This window comes from Carlito syrichta, unplaced genomic scaffold (genome assembly GCF_000164805.1).
Source record: "Carlito syrichta isolate Samal-C Ts95f unplaced genomic scaffold, Tarsius_syrichta-2.0.1 Scaffold303153, whole genome shotgun sequence".
Lineage (NCBI taxonomy): Eukaryota > Metazoa > Chordata > Mammalia > Primates > Tarsiidae > Carlito > Carlito syrichta.
This window is the reverse complement of record NW_007247249.1, coordinates 726,074-752,095: the sequence shown is the minus strand read 5'-3', so window position 1 is coordinate 752,095 and position 26,022 is coordinate 726,074. Positions and strand designations below refer to the sequence as shown.

At 39.5% G+C, this 26,022-nt stretch overlaps 1 protein-coding gene across 3 annotated transcripts; it reads right to left on the bottom strand.

Annotated features, from left to right (window-relative positions):
- Window positions 1–1,080: 1,080 nt before the first annotated feature.
- Window positions 1,081–25,817, bottom strand: ZBTB44 (zinc finger and BTB domain containing 44). Of its 3 annotated transcripts, XM_021712262.1 has the most exons (6): window positions 24,747–25,764; window positions 10,575–10,659; window positions 7,412–7,575; window positions 5,147–5,447; window positions 2,135–2,252; window positions 1,081–1,372 (listed from the first exon to the last, which is right to left on the bottom strand). In XM_021712262.1, exons 1-6 carry the CDS (start codon window positions 25,762–25,764, stop codon window positions 1,346–1,348), a joined length of 1,713 nt encoding a protein of 570 aa, XP_021567937.1. In that variant the 3' UTR covers window positions 1,081–1,345. The 3 variants fall into 3 exon arrangements, with proteins under 3 accessions (XP_021567937.1, XP_021567938.1, XP_008056078.1); XM_021712263.1 differs by lacking the exon at window positions 2,135–2,252 and having other exon boundaries at window positions 5,364–5,447; XM_008057887.2 differs by having other exon boundaries at window positions 1,227–2,252; window positions 5,364–5,447; window positions 24,747–25,817.
- Window positions 25,818–26,022: the final 205 nt, after the last annotated feature.

Below are 26,022 nucleotides of genomic sequence, written 5' to 3'. Positions count from 1 at the left end.
GTATATGCTGATTTACCTGAAGGTAACACACATCTATGTTTGGGAGAAAATGGATAAAAAACAGATTCACAGATAAAGGTAGAGTTGAAAATAAATTAAGGGCAGCAGAAAATGGGTACAGATAGAAAGGATTAACCAATTTTAAAAAATGAAACAATTCAACTGCCATAAACTAAAAAATACTTTAGTGAGGACTAGCACCCAGTCAGATCTTGTGTTTTGATAATTGTTTGGGTATCTACACAGAAAATTAATCAAAAGTTCATTATTTATGGACTCATGAATATTTGGGATCAAGGTGAGGGATGTTTTAATGGCATCAGATAAAACGTATACCTGTCTAGAACATCATATAAATTTCAACTATAAACCAGAAGTTTCATATTTTTAGCAGAAGAAAGGTAATATTCATTAATTTAAGGTTTTTAGTTTTTCATTAATCTTAAAAGTTTTATTTCTTCTCCCACAGATTTATGGTCACGGATGATTGTTTTACATCCTCTTCTCATCTTTTACATTATTGCTTTTACATTATTGTGTAAATACAGCATCTCCAATATTTTTCCTTTATATGGTAGCACACCAGTATATGCAATAGAAGAGAAGGTGGCCCAAAAAAATGTATACACATTTTAAGAAAGGAAAAAAACTGTATTACAATTTTAATACTCAATATATACCAGTAACAAAAGATGAAATACAAGTCATATTTGACTTCTACAATTACAAGAGATGCTCAAAGTGGTTACCATCAGCAGTGGTTACCATCAGCATCTAGACACTTTTAACGAAAACTAAAATACATAGATAACATTGCTTAAAATGTGTATATAGGCCAGGAGCAGTGGCTCACGCCTGTAATCCCAGCATTTTAGGAGGCAGAGGTGAGAGAACTGCCTGAGCTTAGGAGTTCGAGACCAACCTGGACAACTTGGTGGGGACTCACCTCTACAGTAAAATTAAAAAAAAATTAGCTGGGCATGGTGGTGTACGCCTATAGTTTCAGCTAGTTGGAAGGCTGAGGCAGAAGGATCACCTGAGTCCAGTAGGTTGAGGCAGTGATGGCCGTGAGTGTGCCACTCACTGCATTCCAGCCTGGACGATAAAGACTTTGACTCAAAAAAAAAAAGTGTATACATTTTTGGGGGGCACCCCCAGTATTGCTGATGGGACAAGGAGAAAACTGATTTGGATAATTACCTAATTACTCAGGCATTAACATTCAAAGGCCACGTAAACATCAATTTTAGTAAGAAAAACAGTATTAAAAGAGTTCCTATGAAGCTGGGATTTACATACTTTTCTCCACTCCTGGTCATTTCATCCACAGCTTAACTGTTCTCAATTATGGTTCTTTACCTTTGGAGTGATACTATAAAGGTACAGGTAATGTCTAACTCAATACCAAATTTTTACCATGAAAAATAATAGAAATGACAAAGCTTAAAAAAAGAGTATACTGAATTTCAGAAGTATTTACTCTAATAATTTTAAGAAAGCTTAGCATAAATACCTCCCCAAACAACAGGCTTTACAAAATATTGTACAACGTCCTGCGTATACCAGTGAATATCTACTCAGGCCATTTGTCAAATTCTGTTTAGTAATTTGTTTCTCTTGTACCCTCTCTTTCATTTCAGGAACGTCAATAATCATCTGATTTCTTCTCTAAGGATGTGTTGTTTACCTATTTCTAACAATGGAACAAGAAACTGGTACATGTTTTAAGTCACCTGGTTCTCCTTAAGTCTCAGTTTCTATTATGTTTCAACATCATGTTATTGTGTACTTACAGAAGCAATCTCTCAGTTACAAAAAATAAAACATCAGGTGAAGGGCTTAGAAAGTAAAAAGGGAAATTTTTCCCAACCTTTTTTTTTTGTTTGTTTAAAAAATTAAATTAAATTTAAATGTACAAGACCAAGCACAGGCACTTTCCAAAAACCAAAAATGAAGCCAAACACCAACACTACTCAATAGTTATAGAAGACAGCTCTGATTTTGGGGGGTCATCTCTGGTTGCCTCAGCACAAGCATTGGTCTTTGGCTGCTCTGGCACTTCTTCCTCCTTTTCTGCCAGCCCACCAAGAGACCCCAAGGGAAAAGTGCTTTCGCAATTCTGGGTTGAGGAGACCTGTGAAATTACAGGCATTTGAACAGAGGAATTGCTCTCAAAACTGTGTTCTCCAAGATCATACTGAACAAGGGTCTCTTCTTGCTCCTGGTTTAAGTAGTCCGGTACTAGGAAATCACTAGATAAGAGGCAAAAGATGAAATATGGAGTTAATTTTCCAACCAGTAATAGATAAGCAACAATAAAAAGATTTGATTTATAAAACAAGATTGGGACTTTTTATTTCGCTAATTTTTCAGTGAAGTTCAGTCAGCAACTTTCAATTTACAAACTTCCTTAAGTATGAACAGTCATCCATTAAAAGCCAAGCCTATCAACTCTCCCTACCACCAATGCATCAGACAATTATCACTTTCACCGTAATTTTGGACACCTACACAGCCTTTCTTGTTCGATGTAGAGGAGTTTCTATACACAAAACATATATACCATGCTCACTTAAGCAAAGATTATCTGAATAGCTCAAATGTTAAACTTTCCTTAGCTACAGAGAGTAAACTAGCATTGTCTTACTAGAACTTGATATAAGTTAGTTAAGAAACTAAGTCCTGGCCAGGAATGGTGTCTCATGCTTATAATCCCTGCACTTTGAAAGACCGAGTGGAAGAATCACTAGAGCCTAAAAGGTCAAGACCAGCCTGGGCAACATAGTGAGACCTGTTTCCAACAAAACACAGAAGTAAATTAACCAGACATGACGGCATGCACTTATAGTTCCAAATACTTGGGAGGCTGAGGTGGAAGGACTGCCTGAGCCCAGAAAGTTGAGGCTACGGTGAGCCACAATGATGCCACTGCACTCTAGTCTGGGTGACAGAGTGAAACTCTGACTCAAAAAACACCAAAAAACAGAAAAAAGAAATTAAGTCCTTATACAAAATCTACTATATAAAGTTGAAAAATACAAAAAATTATTTATGTGTAGCCTACTATTATATTTGGTATATCACAAGAGCAACAAATTACCTTTGATTCAAAATGAATGCCTTGAGATTGGTTACACATTAATCCTCAAAAGTATTTAATTATGGATCTCTACAGAAAACATGGACAGTAAAATATACCAAAAATTTAACAGTGGATCTCTTCCCCAAGGGGTGAAATCTGAAAAGATTTTAAAGTTCTTTACACTTTTCCAAATTTTTAAGATTTTCTACTTTAAGCACTGCTTGGTAGTTAACACAAAAAACATATGAAATAAGTCTTTCTTAGGGAGTTTTATTTAAATCTTTATCAAATAACTGAATTAAAAAATAAAAATTTCATTGTACTAGGACTGTCAATAAATAAAAAATTCATTGTACTAGGGCTGTCAATAAATAATATGCTTAATCAGTTATAATTTGATTACTCAGTATTAATAAAACATTAAAATCTACTCATCTGTAAAGCAATTTAGAATTCTATTTCCTAAAAAAAATGTTCAGGTGTTAGACAAGAGAAGTGGAAGATACAGGGTCCTATACAGGGAAGATACAGGCAACAGGGGTGGTTAATGCAAGGCTATTTTAGTTTTGAACAAACTGTTTAATATGATATATTTAACCTAGATTTAGTAATATGACAAGCACACATTCAGAATTAGAAATGACTGTAGTAAAGAAGATGAATGTCTAATTTGAAGAGAAAAATGAAATCTATGCAGGAATAATTTGTGATTTGTTTAAAAGTAAGGTTTTTTGCCATGTGTGGTGGCATGTGTCTTGCCTGTAACCCCAGCTACTCAGAAGGCTGAGGCAGGATGATTGCTTGAATCCAGAAGTTCAGGCTGTCATTATGTACTATGATTAAGTGTCTGTGTATAGCTGCTGCACTGCAGCCTGGGAAACATAGTGAAACTCATGTAGTATTATTTTTTTAAAAAAAGGTTTTAAAGATAAAGATAATTTAAAAATGTAAACATTTAGAAAAATTTCATTTTATGAGAAATTAAGGATTCCTATAAAAGTACAATTCTTATAAACTATATAAAAAGACAACAGAGTTCTGTATCTAGAGGAAGCCTCAGAAACATCTTGATTAAAGTTTATATTTTAAAAGTTTCAAACTTCCTCACCTGTAAAGGGACATGCTCAATCAATAGCAGTTAGGGATTAGAGCTAGAACTAAAACCTGATTTCCTTGGATGCCCTATAAATCAGAAAGGTAACACTAATACTAATTATCAATATTTTAAAAAATGGAGCTCTAAATGGAATGCAATTAGAGATTTTATTTGATCTAAACAATAATATCCATCATAACAGTTGCTGTTGAAATTTCTCTTATTGGTAAATAGATATTCCTTTATATAAAATTTTTAAAAAGAGAGAAGTGGTCAAGAATTTTATTAACATCCAGAGTCTGAAGTAATCTAATATCACTGTCATCTGATATGGTAAATTTTCCAATAAGATCTATTTAAGATATACTACAGATTTACTTTAACCTTACTGTATTAAAAAAATATCAAGTGGACCAGGCTCGGTGGCTCAGCCTGTAATCCCAGCACTTTGGGAGGCCGAGATGAGTGGATTGCCTGAGTCTGCGGGTTTGAGACCAGCCCAGACAACTTGGCAGGACTTTGTCTCTACAATTAAAAAAAAAAAAATTAGCCAGGGGTGGCAGCACACGTCTGTAGTTCTGGCTGCTTGCAAGGCTGAGGCAGAAGGATCACTGGAGCCCAGCATGTCAATGCTGGGGTGGCCATGAGTGTGCCACTGCACTCCAGCCTGAGCGACAGAGTGAGACACCACCTCAAAAAAAATAAAATAAAATAAAGTGGACAAGTAGTCTACTTCTGTAGAGAAATATTTTAAATAACAGCTATAAAATATTTATAATTTTATATACTCATAAGTCTCAGAAAATTTTTATCAGATAAGGAAATCAGAGTATGGACAGTGGGAATTTAAAACGAATGTGACTGACTAGCTGGCAACCTGATGAAAAAACACAGCAGGCTGCCCTAAAAGCAGGAAAAGAGAGTTTAGAAAGGAGTTTTCCTGGTTGGGTTTTCGTTGTGCACCTCACCTGCTCTGGAAGTAGTTTGCTAGCTCTGACGCTTCATGGTTCAGACTCCTCAGGTGCACGATTAAATTTCCAGAGTTGGTGAACATGGCGCCACATGTTTTGCACTCGTAAATCCGAGGCTTGCGGATAATGTGCCGGGAAACCCTCATGTGGTGCTTATATTCCCCGAAGGAAGTGAAAGTGGCACTACATATCTGGCACCGGAAACAGCGTTTACCTTCGTGCTTTAGGCGATGCATCTTTAGCGAGTAAGCCCTGGTGAACTTTTTCCCACAGCGGTCACACTGAAATGGTTTAATTCCTATAAAAAACAGAGCAAAACAAGATATCATCTAAAAACAAAATAAACTGAAAGTCATAAACTTCACAAATGTCTTAACTATAGTTTTGTAGCAGGAGATAATTTGAAAAGGCAAAAATTACCAGTAAACATGCATTCTAATTCAATATCTCAGAAAAGTGCAGACTATGTGAAGTCCTAAGTGCATTAAAAAAAGGAAGGGGAATGAGGAAGCAAACTAAGGAATGTATCCTGGAGCTGCTTTTTGAATACTCTTCCCAAATCATCTCTTTTACACTTAAAACACAATTTAACTACAGTATGCAGACAGAACCAAAATGCCCATTAACAACATTTATTATTTCATTTAAGTAGAGAGGTTTATATTGAAAGATATGAAAATGATTGGCACCTACTCTCCGTGTGAGAAGAAAAAAGGAAAATTCCAGTATCTCTGCATGTAATGACCATGATATGACTATCATTTGACAGACTGGATTTTTTTTTGTATTTAATATCGGTAGAAATTAATAAGAAAGTTACAAGTGTATTAACAATCACCTTAAATTCATTATCACAGTTTTGGTAAAAAGTTTCAAAACCTCTCAAAGCATAATCTGTGGATTTAACAAAGTCAGAGGGAACTGGTGCTAGGACAGGGACTTTGAAACCTATCCACACGAGGGGAGAGAGAGTTTAAACAGCAACAAAGATCTCTTACCCATCAGAGGTCAGGATTTTACCCATAAGAATCCTGTCGTCTTTAAATGGTTAATTTTCAAATCCCTTCCACACATTTATCCAGAATCTCTCATATATATATATATATATATATATACACACACACACACACACACACGTTTTACATATTATATACATAAAATACGTATAGATATAAAACAGCTGACTCATGAGGATACAGAGATTTAGGTTTGTAGAATTTAAATTAAATTAGTAAGAAAATATTAATATTTTCCCCTTTGATCTCCTTGAAGACATTAAAAATATTAAATTAAAAAAATACTTTTTACTTGGGAATAATTTCAAACTTAGAGATGTTACAACAACAGTGCAAAGAACACCCACATATATAATTCTAACCCTATGTGCTTTACCATCTGTGTTTGTACTTCTCTTTCTCACATATATACATATACCCAACATATGTAATGTTTTTTTATTTACAAATTACACATTCCATATCACCTCATATTCTTTATTTTTATTTACAGAATCTTGGTTGTGTCACCCAGGCTGGAGTGTGATGGTGTGATCATAGCTTACTGTAGCCTCTAACTCCTGGGTTCAAGTAATCGTCCTACTTTAACATCCTATGCAGCTGGGGCTATAGTGTGTGCCACCATGCTTTGAGTGAGGGTCTCATTCTTACACCCAGGTTTGAGTGCAGTGGCACACTCACGATTCACTGCAGCCTTAACCTCCTGAGCTCAGGCAAACCTTCTGCCTCAGCACCCCCTGAGTAGCTGGGGCTACAGAGGCACATGCTGCCATGCCCAGTTAACTTAAAAAGTTTTTCTGTAGAGAAGAGGTCTCACTATTTATCCCAGGCTGGTCTTGAACTCCCAGGCTCAAGCAATTCTCCCACCTCAGCCTCCTTCAGTCCCGGAGTCACCACACTCAGCCTATTTTTATTTTTAGTAGAGACAGGGTCTTGCCATGTTACCCAGGCTGGTCCCACACTCCTGGGCTCAAGTGATCCTCCTGCGTTGGCCTCCTAAAGTGGGATTACAGGCATAAGCCATCATGCTTTGCTCTTCACGTTATTTTAATCAGAACTTAATGTCTCTGGCAAATAGCTTTTTGACACCGTACCATTTCAGCAATAAACTTGAGTTACTGTTTTCCTTTGACTTCCTAGAGTTTTGTTTTTAAACCCAGAAGTCCCTGTTTTCTATTTTAACAGGGCACCAAAATAAAATATTTTAGAGTGGTCACTTATGCAACCACAGGGAAGATGTCATTACCTGAGTGGATGAGCATGTGCTGTTTTAGGTTCTGAATACGGGTAAAGCGCACCCCACAGGTTGGACACTGAAAAGGTCTGTCTGGACCATTTGGACTTGGCCGTTCTGTACTGCTGGTAGAAGGAGCAATGTAGAGTTGGTAGGGATATTGAACATTTTCCAGTCTAAAAAGGAAAAAAGAAAAAAGAAAAAAAAAAGAAACAGGCCAAAGAAGGCAACCAGACTCTGATTTTTAAGCTGAATAAATATTCTGTTGGTCAAAAATAAACAAAAGATAAAACACCTGAATACTTTTGGAAACAGTTTAACTGTTAGATGACAAGTTTTATTTATAACAATAAGAAAAACAATGTTACTGGCCAGAATGTGTAGCATCTTAAGCAAGGACATACAACCAAAGAACACAGCATAAACTATTTTACACCCCATAATCTCGCTCATCTGTTCCTTCCAACTACTGCTTTAATTTAGGTCCCCTTCAACACCCACCTGAACTAATAACTCTCTCCCTCCACACCATGCTAATCCATCCTTCTCACTGTATGTTGTCTCTGATGAAATCAGTCCCCTGTCTAAAATCCTGTAATGGCTATTATCTTCAGAATAAAGTCTAAACCCCTTTGCAAGGCATACAAGACTTCTCATGATCCGAGATTTATGTACCTTTCGAGCCTGATTTCTCACCATATTCCATAAACATAACCTGTATCAAATGCCAACTCATTTTATGAAATGTAGCTAAGTCACATCCTCCTCCTGGAAGCCTTGATTTATCAGAGGTTTAAGTAGGCACTCTCCTATGCAGAGCAACAGAACGTTGCAGATAATTATGATTATGTGTTTACTTGTTTATCCATAATCCCTCTCCCTCCACCCAAATTGACAGGGATTCCTTTTTTTTTTTTTGAGTTGGAGTCTCACTCTATCGCCCAGACTGGAGTGCAGTGGCCGCTCCCGGCCACCGCAGCCTCGACTTGCTGGGCTCCGGCTGTCTTTCTGCCTCAGCTTCTGAGTAGCCAGAATTACAGGTGAGCGCTACCACGCCCGGCTAATTTTTTGCTTTATCGTAGAGATGAGGTCTCGCCTGCCCAGGCGGGTCTCAAACCCACGGGGCTCAGGCAATCCACTCACCTCAGCCTCCCAAAGGCGCGGGATTACAGGCTGAGCCACCAAGCCCGGCTTAACAGAGATTCTTGAGGGAAAGGACCATACATTTCATCTCTATATCCCCACCACTCAGCAAAGTGCCTAATATAGAACAAACAACCTGATTAATACTTAAAATTAAAATAGGAGGATCCAATAGTGATTTGGTGCTGCTTTACACTGGTGGTCAGAAAAGACATAGGAACTGATACAGGGACAGTAAATCTGAAGGTCCAGAGAGAGGCAATAATGTGAAATCAGGGGAGAAAGCATTTCCAATAAAGGTTCTAAAGTGCCAGAATGGCCCAAAAGCAGGAAGAAATATGAAGTATTCCAGGATCTGAAAGAAGGTTTAAATGACTCTACTGTAGTATACAAGAAAGAAAATGGTCTGAAGGAAGTTAGACAGAAGTCTTATCTATAGTTCAGATTTTAGGTATAAATGGAGAATGTTAAGAATCTATAGCTTAAGACAAGGATATGCTCTGATTTTAAAAAAGAGTTAATTTTGGCTGGTGCATGAAAAATGGTTTGGAATAGGGAAAGAATAAAATCAAAGGCCAGTATGAAGGCTATGACAACTGTCAAGGCAAAAGAATATGGTATCATAGACTAGGGTGACTGCAGTACAAATAGGAAAAGTAGACAGGAATACATTGTGTAGGTAAAGTTGACAGGACTTGCTTAAGGATTAAATAGGAGGAGGGAGAATGGGAGTGGTACGGGAAAAAAAAGATTTAAAAATAATTCTCTGAGAATTGCTTTGCTTGAGAAATTAAAGGAATTTATGTGTTGATGCTAACTCATCACATAATGAACTGGGAGAAAGGTTAAAGGAGAATTCAGGTAGAAAGTTAAACATCAAAAGTTCTGTCTTGGCCTTGTTAAATGTGAAATTCCCTTAATTCACTTATGTGAAAATATCAAGTTGGAAGGGTTAATTTTGACGATGACTTGAGAATTAGGGTACACAGATCAAATTTTGGCAAAAAAAAAAAAAATTTGTTTTTTGGTTGGGTTTACAATCTGTCACTCAGACTGGAGTGCAGTGGCACGATTATGGCTCACCACAGCCTGGACCACCTGGGCTCTGGCGATTCTCCCGCCTCAGCCCTCCAAGTAGCTGGGACTATTGGTGGGGGCCACCATGCCTGGCTAGTTTTTTGATTTTTTTGTAGAGACAAGGTCTCACTATGTTGCTCAGGCTGTTCTCAAACTCCCAAACAATCCTCTTGCCTCAACCTTCCAAAGTGCTTGGATTATGGGTGTGAGCTACTGTACCTGGCTGGCAAACTCTTTTTGTAGTGGGCCAGATAATAAATATTTTGGCTTTGCATGCCATACAGTCTGTTTCAACCACTATACCCTGCCATTCACAAACAATATATAAACAAATGAGCATGGCTGTGTTCCAATAATACTTGGTTTACAAATAAAGGTGGTAAACTGGAATTGGCCTATAACCCACAGTTTAACACCTGATATAGATACTATTTAAAGCAACGAGACTAGGTAGTTTTTTTGTTTGTTTGTTTGTTTGTTTTGAGTGGGAGTCTCACTCTGTGGCCCAGACTGGAGTGCAGTGGCCACTCCAGGCCACTGCAGCCTCGACCTGCTGGGCTCCAGCTATCCTTCCGTCTCAGCCTTCCGAGTAGCCAGAATTACAGACACGCGCTACCATGCCCAGGTGGATTTTTTAATTTTATTGTAGAGATGAGGTCTCGCCAAGTTGCCCAGGTGGGTCTCAAACCCACAAGCTCAGGCAATCCACTCACCTCAGCCTCCCAAAGCCCGGGATTCCAGGCTGAGCCACCGAGCCCGGTTTAGGTAGTTTGAAATGCCAAAAAACTCTTGTACAGATGCTCTAATTTATGTGTTGATGCTACCTCGTAACTCTGAAAAGTATACTAAAGTGAGACCCAATTAAACTGCTTATATAATTCCAAGATAAAATGCTTGAATTTAAAGTTGTAAGCACAGCCCTTCCAAGGTAACCACCAACTATGTTAATACTAACCGATCATCATCATCTGCATGAGCATTAGTGCTAGACGTGCTTTGAAGTGTAGGTAACCCCTCGGTAACGCCTTCATCTACTGAGCCTGTCAACAAAAGAAAAAAGAGAACAGCTGTCAATACTTGGGTGTGAACAGGCCATGTCTGCAAACTACATATTCAAGCCTGTAATACATAAACCTAATGTTCATATCCTGAATTAGTAACCAAAAGTAGTAGTGTTCTATATCTTGTTTTTATTTTAATTAAATGTCTATGTGACTTAAAAACAAATCATATGTAAGACAATATCCTTATATAAATATTTAAGTTACTTTAGAAATATTTGACACAAATTTCAGAAAGCAAGCAGAACAATTCAAATGCAAACTAAACAAAAATCCATATAAAATTAAATAATCATTAACCATCATTTAAGGAAGCACTGCCGCTTTTTGTTTTTTATAATTTATTTTATTGTCACATGCAACTTATGGTACAACCATTACATAGACTTTAAAAGATAAAGAACACCTAGGCAACCTCTACATACAAACCACACAAGAACACTGCCAGCATCCTAAAACTCCCTATTCACACTTCTCTGATCATAGACCCTTCCTTTCAAAAGTAATTTTACCTCAAATACATGTACCCATAAACTAGGAGGTGGTTCTTGTTGGAACAGTCTTCACTGGTTGAGGGCTGCTTTTGCACTACAGAGGCAAAGTTGAGTAGCTATAGTTGCAACAGAGACCAGGTGGCAGTTTAGTCTTAAATATTTACTACGTGGTCTTTAAAAGTTTACCAACCCTTGCCGTAAACAATGCAGTTTAGAGCTGTCTGAATGTAAGATGTACATAAAGTGAGTCATACTATATGTATTCTTGTGTCTTCTTTCCTTCAACATTGTGGACCCACCCTAGTTGTTAAATATAACTGAAGTTTATTTTTAGTGTTATATAATATTCATTATCTATCCATTTTATTCTTGATGAACAGTTTTCTGGCCATTAAGAACAATGTTGCTGTGAATATCCTCAATGCACATAAGTGTGTTTTTCTCCATGGTATACTCAATAATGGAATTGCTCAGTCACTGAATATGATGTATCTTTCAACTTATTAGAAAATGTTAAATTCTTTTTCTACTAGCCGGAAACTACAAGTGGCTCAGCCTGTAATCCCGGGTCTTTGGGAGGCTGAGGTGAGTGGATTGCCTGAGCCCGCGAGTTCGAGAACGGCTTGGGCAGCCAGACCTCATCTCTACAATAAATCAAAAAATCAGCCGGGTGTGGTAGCGCATGCCTGTAATTCTGGCTACTTGGAAGGCTGAGGCGGAAGGATCGCCGGGGCCCAGCGGGTCGAGGCTGCGGTGGCTGGGAGCGGCCACTGCACTCCAGTCCAGGCAACAGAGTGAGACTCCAACTCAAAAAAAAAAAAAAAATTCTTTTCCTACTAAATTTTAAATTTTAATCTAGATTGTACTAAGCAGTGTATTAGAGTTGTTGTTGCTCCATATCCTCATCAATACTTGGTACTGTTGGATTTTTAAATTATTACCAATCTGATGGGTGTGTAACAATATTTCATTGTGGTATGAATTTCATTTCCCTTATATCAGAGTGAATACATTTTAGTGTATTTACTCAACTTCCCTTTTTTTGTTCAAATCTTGTTATTGAGTTATCTTTTTTTTATGAGTTCTTTTTGTACTCTGAATACAAGCCCTTTGCCAGTGATTTAACACATTACAAATCTTTCCCCCTTCCATGGCCTGTCTCTTTACAAATTTTTAATGGTTTCTTTTGATGACCAAAAGTTTTAAATTTTAATTTAAGTAAATTTATTAATTTTTTCTCTATTGCTATGATTTTGGTCGTTTTAAAAAATCTTTCCCTATCTTATATTATGAAATATCTGTCTTGCCTTTTCTTTAATCCACCTGTAGTGATTTTGTGACAGAATGCATGCACTGAAAGGTCAGTCTTTTCTTCTCTGCTGTGCCACCTGTCATATATCAGTTATACATAAATAAGAGCATGGATCTGTTTCCAGGTTCCCTATTAGTTCCATTTGCATATTTCTCCTTGCATTAATGTCAATCTATTACCATAGCTTCCTAATAAACCTTGCAATCAAGTAGAGAACTTTCTCTGACCTTGTTCACTTGTTTTCTGAACATTCTATTCTTTGATTTTGCATTTCTATATACATTTATACATTTCAGAATCAGCTTGTTGAATACAAGTGGTAATAAACATTCCATTCTACTCCTATTAGTATGAAAATTATATAATATTTTCCTACTCTATTTTATTGGTTACTTCAGAAATTAGAGCCGAACTCGGTGGCTCGGGCTGTAATCCCGTGCCTTTGGGAGGCTGAGGTGAGTGGATTGCCTGAGCCTGCGGGTTCAAGACCCGGCTGGGCAGCGAGACCTCATCTCTACAATAAATCAAAAAATCAGCCGGGAGTGGTAGCGCATGCCTATAATTCTGGCTACTTGGAAGGCTGAGGCAGAAGGATCGCCGGAGCCCAGCAGGTCGAGGCTGCGGTGGCCGGGAGCGGCCACTGCACTCCAGTCTGGGCGACAGAGTGAGACTCCAACTCAAAAAAAAAAACAAAACCAGAAACTAGAAATATACTTTTCAAAGTCTACCTTTATTTCTTCCTGGATAATGCAAAGACCTTAGAAACTTTAACTTCATTTCCCATCCACTCTCATCTTGCAATTTACAATTATATTTTCTTTGTTCTCATTAAGCCCCACAAACATTATTACATATACATGTTCATGTATTTGTTTTCCTCTGCTCTTCACTCATTGTATATGAAACTTCCCATCTGTGCTCACTTTACTTCTGCCTTAAATCCATCCTTAAGACCAACTTTAGTGATTTGCTGCTTAATTCTTTTTGTTTGAAAATATATTTCAGCTGGGTTCGGTGGCTCAGCCTGTAATCTCGCGCCTTTGGGAGGTTGAGGTGAGTGGATTGCCTGAGCCCGTGGGCTCGAGACCCACCTGGGCAGCGAGACCTCACCTCTACAATAAATCAAAAATCAGCCGGGCGTGGTAGCGCGTGCCTGTAATTCTGGCTACTCGAAGGCTGAGGTGGAAGGATCGCCAGAGCCCAGTGGGTTGAAGCTGCGGTGGCCGGGAGCGGCCACTGCACTTCAGTCTGGGCGACGAAGTGAAACTCCAACTCAAAGCAAAAAACAAAAAACAAAAAAACTCTTTATTTCACTTTCATCTTGTAAGACATTTTTGCTGTGTATAGAAATCTAGGCAGTTATTTTCTTTCAGTCCTCTGAGGATATCATCCCACCAGTTTCTAGTGTTCTTTAAAAGTCAGACATTCTAAGGTAATCTTTTAAAAAAAGTTTCAGAATTTTCTCTAGGTGTGTCTAGGTGTTTCTTTTTATTATTCTTGTTTTTTGGGGGTTTTTTTGAGTTGGAGTCTCACTCTGTCGCCCAGACTGGAGTGCAGTGGCACCACAGCCTTGATCCGCTGGGCTCCAGCGATCCTTCCGCCTCAGCCTTCCGAGTAGCTGGAACTACAGGCACACACTACCATGTCCGGAGAATTTTTTTGGTTTATTGTAGAGATGAGGTCTCACCAAGTTGCCCAGGAGGGTCTCGAACCTGCGGGCTCAGGCGATCTACTCACCTCAGCCTCCCAAAGCGCGGGATAACAGGCTGAGCCACCGAGCCCGGCTTTTTATTATTCTTGTTTGAGATTTACTAGACTCTAGTGAACTGGTGTCTTTCATTAAGTCTGGAAAGTTCTCAGTCATTTTTTCCTTCTCCTTTTAGGACTTCCATCAAACCTACATTTTAATCTTTCACACCTTTCTGTTCTCTACTGTAGTCTCCACCACTGTGTCGCTGTGTAGCACTGAAGTTATTTTTTTTCTCATTTATCTTGATTCCCCAGTTTCCTCTCCGCTAAATCCAATCTACTGCCAAAAAGCTCTTGGAAGCTGGGCTCGGTGGCTCAGCCTGCAATCCCACGCCTTTGGGAGGCTAAGGTGACCGGACTGCCTGAGCCCGCAGGTTCGAGACCCGCCTGGGCAGCAAGACCTCATCTCTACAATAAATCAAAAAATCAGCCAGGCGTGGTAGCCCATGCCTGTAATTCCGGCTACTCGGAAGGCTGAGGCAGAAGGATCGCTGGAGCCCAGCAGGTCGAGGCTGCGGTGGCCGGGAGCGGCCACTGCACTCCAGTCTGGGCGACAGAGTGAGACTCCAACTCAAAAAAAAAAAGCTCTTGGAGATTTTAACTCTTCTCTGTTATCGTTCAAGGTTGTTTATTCTGTTAAATAAACATTTTTATTTGAGTCTGAAAATTATGCTAATTGGTGATGCCTATTTATTTCTGCTGCTTAAAAAAAGTTTTTTTTCCCCATCAGTTCTTGCTCTCTACCTTGTTTTCTTGTGAGTCTTGGTTACTTCTGACAGTGGTTATTGCCCTTGAGTTATTTGTAGAGAACTGATTTGGTGAGATTCCAAAGAGCTGTTATGTTTGCTTCTGCTAGGTTCCTGGACAGCATTACCTAAACCAAATTCATTGTTTGAGATTCCTTGGCCTAACCACCCTAGGTATAACCAGGAAGTCAATCTGCAAGTAAGCTAGTGGGTGACCACATCTTCTCAGGGATGTGTTTTCTTCCCTTTTTCAGTCCGCCCACTGCCAAAGCAGCTTTTTTACAGTCCCCTGAAGTTTGGAGGATGGAAAGCAGGTTTAGTTCCCAGTGGCACAGTCTTTTGGAGTCCCCATTCAATGTGTAGAGCAACTTCTCTAAGTCTTCATAATTTTCACATACTCTGGGCCTTGACTTCCATTCCCCTTGCTCATGAGTTGATGAACCAAAACCTATTTGTGTCTTGGCAAATGTCTTAAAGGCAAAACTGGTTTTAGTGCTCTGATACTTACCTCTTGTGGCCAGGCTTTCATCCCCAATTTAACGCAGCAGTTCCTTGCATCTTTCAGCTTTTCAAATACTTCTAGGGTAAATTTTTAAAAATTAGAATTTTCGCCATTGCCAGGCCATTGCTGCCACTGCCAGGCCACTGTCATTACCACTAGACTCTGGTGTGGTCATGTGCTCTTTGAGCTATGACTGTCACCATGGTTCTTGGCTTTGGCCCTTAGAGAGGTGAATATCTTCTTTCTTTCTCACTCTCTATCTAATTTACTTTTTAAATAAACTACATTTTCTAATCTTAAAAAAAACCCCAAAACTAAAATCTGTTGCTTGGAGTGGGACAGTTTATCCAAACAACCTATCCTGTTCTTATTAGGCAATCAACTTTGCCATTTTTTTACTGTATGCAAATGAGCTATGTTGCACCAAATGAATAAATCTGAGCCTCTGAAATTTTCAGCTCCTTAACAGTAAACAAACTTTTGGTTACAACATTGAAATACGTTAAGATCCACTAACTGTAAAAGTCTGTATACCATATACATGTGAACGTTTAATAAATGTTAATAAACACACAGGATGAAATTTCTTCCTGATGAAAATTTAGACTTCAATACTTGTTTTCCCCTTTAGAACACTTGAATTAGGTAACACTAGGAAACAAGTACATATTCCTCTTAAGTATAAAGTTTTCAAAAACTAACCAAATCCTCCCTCTTTTTTCCTTTTATTAAAATAATTATTTTAGCTAGGCTCAGTGGCTCAGCCTGTAATCCCGTGCTTTGGGAGGCTGAGGTGAGTGGATTGCCTGAGCCTGTGGGTTCGAGACCCACCTGGGCAACCTGGCGAGACCTCATCTCTACAAATAAATCAAAAAATCAGCTGGGCGTGGTAGCAGGCACCTGTAGTTCCAGCTACTTGGAAGGCTGAGGCAGAAGGATCACCGGAGCCCAGCAGGTCAAGGCTGCGGTGGCCGGGAGCGGTCACTGCACTCCAGTCTGGGCGACAGAGTGAGACTCCAACTCAAAAAAAAAAAAATTATTTTAAAGATGTGGGGTACAACTCAGGATTAGGTACATAACCAAATCCCTTTTAAGGCATCCAAACTTAAACATCTGTGGTGAAAAATATGTGACGGGGTTACATTTTGCCTTGACTTCTTAAATAAAGAATGCTAAGTAGAATGTATTTTTTGTTTCCTGATGACTCACGAGAACCATAAAAAATACCAATTATTACACTGTGTTCTAACACACTGATATAACTCAGAGCCTTTTGAAAGTAGGCAGAACTGTGTGTTCACATTTATTCCCAACTGTACCCCATTGTTCCTGGCCTCCCCATCCCACCTCTACTGGTGTTCAGAATTTTGGTGCATGCCTTTTTTCTCTTTCCCTTACTATCAAATGACATTTATGCTTCCCCCATATCTATTTATCAAACTTATGTATGATCCTTCTGACTTTTTTTTTTTTTTTGAGTTGGAGTCTCACTCTGTCACCCAGACTGGAGTGCAGTGGCTGCTCCCAGTCACCACAGCCTCGACCTGCTGGGCTCCGGCGATCCTTCCACCTCAGCCTTCGGAGTAGCCGGAATTACAGGCATGCGCTACCACGCCCGGCTGATTTTTTGATTTACTGTAGAGATGAGGTCTCGCTGCCCAGGCGGGTTTCGAACCCGTGGGCTCAGGCAATCCACTCACCTCAGCCTCCCAAAGGCACGGGATTACAGGCTGAGCCACCGAGCCCGGCTTCTGACTTGTTTTAAATCCAGATGTAGGAAGGAAAACCAGACAATGCTGCCTCTTGTTTAAGAAAAAACAATTCACTTGTTAACATCTTCCTATTCTTATTTTTTTCCTTATAAGAAAAGGGAACCAAACAGTAACATTTCCATCTGTCCTAGGATTAAAAATTGGATAAAAATCCCAATATTTAGACCTGGTCACCACAGACAGAAAAATCTACTTTATAGTATTCTGAACTTATTTAGATTGCAGATAACATTAAATCTTATAGGCAAAGACTTGCAAAAAACATCTGGAAATGTGATAACGGCGGCCTAGAAAGACTGATCTGACATCTGCTTCTAACCATCAGGCAGGCCATACTATTCTAGGAGGGAGTAGAGTCTTGGTGAAGTGAAAATAAAAATCACCCTGTCTTTAATTCTAGTATCATCAAATGTTTGCTTAAAAGTTAGTAAAAAAGAACTAAAATACAGTACAAGATACATCTACCAGAAGGTCTTTCTTAAAACAAATCCATATCTACATTCTAAAATGTCATCTAGGCGGAGTATGATGGCTCATGCCTATGATCCCAGCACTTTTGAAGGCCAAGGTGAGTGAATTGCTTTAGCCCAGGAGTTCAAGATGAACCTAGGCAATACAGCAAGACACTATCTCTACAAAAAAATTTTTTAAAAAATTATCCAGGCATGGTGGCATGTGCCTGAAGTCCCAAATACTTAGGAAGCTGAGGTAGGAGGGTTGCCTGATCCCAGGAGGTCCAGGCTGCATAAGCCATGATTGTGTCACTGCACTCCAGCTTGGGTGACAGAGCAATTTTGAAAAAAAGAAAGCATGCCCTAGCATCTTAGGAGTGAGGTCTGGCACTTAACAGCTAGGTCAGTGTTCTCCTGCTGGACATAAATAGTTTCACAGAACACCAACATGAGACCAAGTCACTATGCAACCTTTATTAAAGTGAGACAAAAAATACTTTTGTGACTGGACATGGTGGCTCCCATCTGTAATTCTAGCACTTTGGGAGGTTGAGGCAAAAGGACTACTTGAGTCCAGGAGTTTGAGACCAATCTAGGCAACATTGTGAGACCTTACCTCCACCAAACTAAAAAAACTAGCCAGGCATAGAGGCACGCTGTCCCAGCTTCTCAGGAGGCTGAGCTGGGAGGATCACCTGAGACCAGAAGGTAGAGGTTGTGGTGGTAACCTGTGATTGTGCCACTGCCCTTCAGCCTGGGTGACAGAGTAAGACCCCTGACTCAAAAGAAAAAAATACTTTTTGTTATTTTATTTCATTTTATTTGAGTTGGAGTCTCACTCTGTCACCTAGACTGGAGTATAGTGGCCGCTCCCAGCCACTGCAGCCTTGACTTGCTGGGCTCCAGCGATCCTTCCGCCTCAGTCTTCCAAGTAGCCAAAACTACAAGCGCACGCTACCATGCCTGGCTAATTTTTTTTTATTTACTGTAGAGATGAGGTCTCACCAAGTTGCCCAGGTGGGTCCCGAATCCGCGGGCTCAGGCAATTCACTCACCTCAGCCTCCCAAAGTGCGGGATCACAGCCTGAACCCGGCTGAAAAAAATATTTTTTAAGCACAGACAAAAGCTAAGTCACTGTGCAATCACAAAAATACCAACCATCTGAAGCTAATGAGTCATTGCTTCTGTAGGTTCACTTTAGTTTGCATTCTTAGCTAATATTTATTAAGTACGGAATCACAGAATTATCCCTACCTTCTGATATTACCAGTCTTGAGTAAATCCCACTGGCTTGAATCCTCCCTAAAATCACCTAACACAAGCCCAAATGCTGCTAAGTCCTTTCTAACATCTTACTGAGAAACCCTTAAAACCCCATGGTGTGTGCTCTCCCTTGCCGCAAATGAGCAATAATGCAACATGTTGAATTATAGGCAGTCTTTGGCTATCAGGGCACTGAAATGATCCCACTGAGATTCAGCTACAGTCCTTGTTGCTTTGTCCTGGAATTTTCAGTAAGAATGCACCTGCGCCTTAGCAGGCTGAGGTGAGTGGATTGCCTGAGCCCGCGGGTTCGAGACCCGCCTGGGCAACTTGGCAAGACCTCATCTCTATAATAAATCAAAAAAATTAGCCGGGCATGGTAGCGCGCGCCTGTAGTTCCAGCTACTTGGAAGGCTGAGGTGGAAGGATCGCCGGAGCCCAGCAGGTCGAGGCTGCGGTGGCCGGGAGTGTGCCACTGCACTCCAGTCTGGGCGACAAAGTGAGACTCCAATTCAGCAAGACCTTATCTCTAAAATGAATAAAAAAGTAACGGTGTAGTGGCATGTGCATGAGGTTCCAGTTACTTGGAAGGCTGAGGTGGAAGGATCACCTGGACCCATCAGATGAAGACTGTAGAGCCTGTACCACTGCACTCCAGCCTGGGTGACAGAGTGAGAGGCCGACTCATAAATAAAAAATAAAAAAATAAAATGCCTTTTGAGGTGCCACCTGCCTTTGGTTGGGAGGTAAATTTGTGCTGAATTAAACCCAAATATTTCAGTGAAGTCCTTCACTGTTTGTGTTTGGTAATATTTTGGTTATTCGATCAGATGGTGTTGCTTCTTGATGAAATTGTTTTCTAGCCTTCTAACATCTATTTCCTATGATCTGTCTGCCTGCCTAGTGTATTGATGCATGTCTACATGAGAAATAAGTCATAATGCGAGAATGGACAAAGGCCTGATTAGTCCATCTGAATCAGTCGTGAAGGTCAAGTTTAGATCTGACTGGCAAAACCACTTCAAAACTTTACAAGGTATGACATGGTTGAACTTGTGAAAACATGATGAAAGCAGAAGACAGAATAAAATGGATCTTGCATAATCCCATTTATATAAAATATCTAGAATAAGCGAATAAACAGAGTATTTATCTAGGGGTGGGGGTAAGGCTAGTGGGGGAATACGAGTCACCTTTTTAAGTAACAAGACTCAACCTAAACTCACCAGTCTTTTCTCCTTTAAATTTGTTTCATTTATTGCTTCTATTGGCCCCAAGTCGAGGATGTTGAATTTTACCACCTTTCAAAATAACAGGTAAAAAATTCCATTTGCATTAATTTCATAGATAATCATTATTTTAAAATTTCTTAATAATATATTAAACAATATATTGTCAGTTCCTAGAAAGACAAGCTACTTCTTAGATACCTTCTTTAATGAACAAGTAAAATTAAGTACTTCTACAGAAGCATTCTTATAAAACATGGGGGGAAAGAGCACCAGTCACATCTTCCTTTTCTCCCTCCCACATTTATTTTTTATTTTTTAAGTTGAGGTCTCACTCTGTCATCCTGACTGAAATACAGAGGTGAGATCTTGGCTCACTGCAACCTCCATCTCCTAGGCTCAGAGTGATCCTTTGCCTTAGCTTCTCGAGTAGCTGGAACTCCCCATGCCTCCACGCTTGGCTAATTTTTAATTTTTTAATTTTTTGTAGAGATGAAGTCTTGCTATGTTGCCCAGGATGGTCTCAAATTCCTGGGCTCAAGCCTTGGCTTTCTTAAAGTGCTAGGATAACAGGTGTGAGTCACCACACACAGCCCCTCCCCCACATTTACTGGCTGTCTTCAGTACCCCAAGGAATTTTTTTTTTTTTTTCTGTATGGCTTTGTTTTAGTATATCAATTTGGAGTTAAGACAGTTTTGTTGAGAATGACTAGTACATATGCACTGGGGGCAAGGAAAAAAAACAAATCCATATAATCCATATAATCCTATTTGGATTATATGATACTCTGGTCATCTGGTCAGTTATTCCATGTCCACTGTATAACAGAAACTATATGTATTTTTTTTTTTTTTTTTTTGAGTTGGAGTCTCACTCTGTCGCCCAGACTGGAGTGCAGTGGCTGCTCCCGGCCACCGCAGCCTTGACCAGCTAGGCTCCGGCGATCCTTCCGCCTCAGCCTTCCAAGTAACTGTAACTACAGGTGCGCGTTATCACACCTGGCTAATTTTTTATTTATTGTAGAGATGAGGTCTCACCAAGTTGCCCAGGCGGGTCTCGAACCCGCAGGCTCAGGCAATCCACTCACCTCAGCTTCCCAAAGGCGTAGGATTACAGGCTGAGCCACCGAGCCCGGCTAGAAACTATATTTATAAGAATATGTAGGTAATTAGTTTTACTTATATAACTGAAAGTTTTGTTTTACTTATGTTCATAGCTTCTCTATATAATCATGTTAATGAGATCATAAAGGCAAAATCTGAACTGATTATATGTATCTGACAGTGGTAAAAGATGACTATTTCACATGTCTAGTTAGCAAAATAATTTAGTTACATTAACATTTGGGCTTCTACTTTCTAAGGCAAACGGTTCAATTAGTAACTGTTTATTGAGTAGCTCATGATTCAGAAGGTACCAAAGTATCTTCAAGATTAAAGACTGCTAATTTAACAAAAACTCAATCATATGAAAAAAGAACAAGGATTCCCTTGCTCTTATACAGTGAAATATACAGTGAAATATTTCATTGTATGTGTGTTCACTTAGTATCTTCACCCAAACTCAGGAATATGAATTTCAGAGGGTGCTGTGAGTAAAACTGTGTCTCCCAAAGAGATATGATGTTTTATTTTTATTTTTGAGTTGGAGTCTCACTCTGTCACTCAGACTGGAGCGCAGTGGCCGCTCCTGGCCACGGCAGTCTTGACCTGCTGGGCTCCAGTGATCCTTCCGCCTCAGCCTTCCAAGTAGCTGGAACTACAGGCGTGTGCTACCACACCCGGCTAATTTTTGATTTACTGTAGAGATGAGGTCTCATCAAGTTGCCCAGGCACATCTTGAACCCACGGGCTCAGGCAATCCACTCACCTCGGCCTCCCAAAGTCCTGGGATTACAGGCTGAGCCACCGAGCCCGGCCGAGATATGATGTTCTAACCTCTGCTACCAATGTGGCTTTATTTGAAAATAGGGTCAGCCGGGCTCGGTGGCTCAACCTGTAATCCCAGCGCTTTGGGAGGTTGAGGTGAGTGGATTGCCTGAGCCTGCGGGTTCGAGACCTGCCCAGGCAACTTGACGAGAACTCACCTCTACAATAAATCAAAAATCAGCCGGGCGTGGTAGTACAAGCCTGTAGTCCCAGTTACTTGGAAGGCTGAGGCGGAAGGTTCGCCAGAGCCCAGCAGGTCGAGGCTGCGGTGGCCGGGAGCAGCCACTGCACTCCAGTCTGAGCGACAGAGTGAGATTCCAACTCAAAAAAAAAAAAAAAAAAGAAAAGAAAATAGGGTCTTTGCAGATGTAATCAAGTGAAGATGAGCTCACTGGATGACGCTGGGCCCTAAATCCAAGGACTGGTGTCCTTTTAAGAACAGAGAGATTTGGAGGAGGTGTCACAAGAGAGACATAGGGAAGGTAATGTGAAGACAAAGGCAGATATTGAAGCAATGAAGCTAAAATCCAAAGAACGTCAAAGACTGCTGGCAACTGCCAGAAGCTGGAAGACACAAGCAAGGATTCTTCCCTACAACCTTCAAAGGGAGCTGAAATAACACCTGTATTTCAGACTTTTGGCCTGCTGAACTGTGGGAGAATAAATTTCTGTTGTTTTAAACTACTCAGTTTGTGGTACCTTGTTGCAGCAGCCCTGGGAAATTCACACAAATGGTCAAACTATAAGAAGTACAGTTAATATGGTCTTCTTGGTTCTCCAATTTTTTTGACTAATCTTTATTATTTCTTCTATGCCTTCCCAACCTTGAATATAGATATTTCCCAAGGATTAATTCCTTGGTTTTTGGCTATTACACGTATTTTTCCATTGAGACTGAATTTGCCACTACTAATAGAAACTGGTCCCAAACTGGTAATCTCACCAATCCTGCCTTTTCAACTGCTTTGTAGCATGACACTGCTTGGTTGTCACTTGAGCATAATTTACACAGAAGTGACCTTTCTAACTTACGCTTAAAGCTGGGTACCCACCACCCTCCTCTGATTTTCAGGACTGCAGTTACTGTATTTAGTAGATGCTAAAATGCTACACATTATATGACTGTAAAAGATTAACTGTAAGACATCCTGAGTACTTTGACCCTTCCTATTTCTTCAATCTATATATTCAAAATTATCAGGTACTGATTCTTTACAAAGTGTCTAATATCCATTTTGCTTTTTACATACTTTTAGTCTTCATTCACACCAAGATAACTGTACTATAATTGGTTTTTGAGACTCTCTGTACAATAAAAACTCACATATCAATACCAAACTAATTTTCCTAAAATATCTGCATGTATTTTATTTATTCCCTTTAACATAGACTTCTTACTATCATGAAGACAAAACCCAGGCTTGCTTGGCCTAGCTATGGCAGATATTACTAGTTGCATACCCAGTATCCATTCTGCTCTAATTTTGTTCAAGACAGTTATATACTCAGCTAATATAAATTATCTTCCCAGTTTCCCTTGCAGCTAGAAAAGACCATGTGCCATAGTCTCGAAGTAGTTTTTAAGGGTTTTCTGAGAACATCTGTGCTTTCTTGATAAAAGTGCTATCCCTTTCTAGAATGCAAAGCTAAAGATGAAGTGAGCATCTTCTAACTATGAAGCAATAAGAATATGGATTAAATTGACAAATTTATAATGGCAGACTTTAAATATACCAGGAGCTCTGGGTTCTGATTACCCTGAAGACTTATTGTACCACCCTGGGCTTTCTATTTCTGAACACTTTATGTGATGAAAATAAAATCCTGTTTGGTTAAGCCACTGCGGGAGATATTCTGTTATATGCACTTAAATATAACAGAATTATATAGAATTACAATTCATCCTAACTGAAACTAGGATTTAAGCCTCTTCACAGCCTTTCAACCACTTGTCTTATCTCCCATTATTCCCCACACTTCCAGGCATCCATGCTTTCTTCACATCATTTTGTACTGAATTCACTGCTTACCAAACACACAATGCTCTTTCACACCTCTTTGCTTGCATACATGCTCTGTGCTTTTACACATTTTTATAGAAATGTCATTCCCTCCCTTGGGCAAACTCCTACTTATTGCATAAGACCCAGTTCAAATATATAGTGTTAACTTGCTCTTTCCTTTGTTGTAACCATACCACTTTGTTCACTTTTAATAGTTCCTGTAACCATTTATTTACACATCTGTATCCCCAACTAGACTATTAAGTCTTTCATTGCAGGGACTATGTGGTTTTCTCTATGTATCACCAATGTTTGGCACATGGTAGGTTTTTCAATAAATATTTTAATGAAGAATAAAACATGACTGGATTTTTTAAACTGAAAATAATTTATAACATTGCCTTTGTTCAACTATTTTTATCTTCCCCAATGTGTAACTTGTAAAAACAAACTGTAGTGTTAATAGCATCTTAAAAAAAAAAAACCCAGTTATCATGTTTTACTCTTTTTAATATTTTGCTACAGGACTGAGCACACAACTTTTTATCTACTGGGAACTTTAAAATGTTTGAATTGACTTTATAGGACTATGAAAAACACAGAAGACATTATACCTATAGAAGAAGACTGTGGACTAATCAGAAGGTCCTCTTGCACTTGTTCACTTCCTGGCACTGTCTGCTGGTCACTCAGGGAACTCTGAGATGCACTGACAGGCTGGGACACTTCCTCATGGACCTCCTCGTCACTTAACCTTTCTACTTTGACCCGGACATCCTCTTCAGTACCCAGAGGCAAGGTAGCTTTTGTGCTCTCACAAGTCACATAATCAGTCATTCTTCTACCTGCCTCAGATGGGCCAGGCAATTCTAAAGTCCGAGTATTTTCTGTCTGCTTAACCTTCTCAGGCTGAATCCTCCGATCAATTCCAAAAGGAAAAGTCCAGGGAAAAGCTAACGAAGAGTCAACCGGTTGATTTCTATTTTCTGAGTAGGAAGCTGAAGAATTCAATACCTGGGGTGAACTTGTTTGTGTGTTGCACTTTACAGGACTTTCAGGAGACATAACAATGTAGCTTTTGCGCTTTCTCCGGGATTCTCGGCAGACAGGAATGGTTCTTTCTACCACACTGCACTCTGAAGACACTGGAGAAATGCTTCCATCTCGAGAAGTAAAATTGCAGTTAGAATTATTTTCTTGTCCAGCATCTAGACCCTTTTCTGGCTGGCTGTTGGGTGTATTCCACAAAATGCTTGATTTCATGAACTCCGAGCAGGTGCTGGCAACACTAAACATTTGCATATAGCTGGCTGCAGCTAGAACATCAATAATATTTTCTGTGTTAATTGACAGAGTAGCTGTGTAAGCATATTCTAAAAGAGGTATAAAACCAGTCACTGTAACATGGTGCAGATCCAACACATTCTTGTTCTCATCTTCCGCTTGGCCTACAAGTTTGGTGCGAAAGAAATCACTGCAAGCTGCTAGTACCACCTTATGTGCCCGGAAGATTTTGTCCTGGACACGTATAGTGATATCACAAAAATGTCCATCATTTCGCAGCATATTTAGCTTTCCAAGCATTTCCTGGCTGTGGGAAGAGGAGCTATGAGTAAATGTTTTCACACCCATCTTTTCTTTCCTCTTCTACAGATGCTCTTCAACGATGCAAATGAATCAGAAATACCCTAAAAAATACATAGAATAAAACATTAATTGATGGTTTAGTAGTTTAAATAAAATGTGACTTAGATCATTTTCATGTGGCTACTGTGCTAAATAAAAAAGCTGAAAAGATGGTAGTGAGAGAGGAATTTCAAGGTAGGGAATGAAATGAAATATATTCCCACTACCTGCCCTCTAAACTGTCCCAGTGGAGTCTGTGAACTA

Bases quoted from the DNA above. Each gene is read 5' to 3' on its own strand.
- ZBTB44 (XM_021712262.1), bottom strand. From the start codon at position 25,764: ATGGGTGTGAAAACATTTACTCATAGCTCCTCTTCCCACAGCCAGGAA. The intron at 2,253-5,146 runs GTGAGGTGCACA...CCTCTTATCTAG, and splicing joins GCAAACTACTTCCAGAGCAG to TGATTTCCTAGTACCGGACT. The intron at 1,373-2,134 runs GTCTCCTCAACC...GTACCTTTATAG, and splicing joins AAATGCCTGTAATTTCACAG to TATCACTCCAAAGGTAAAGA.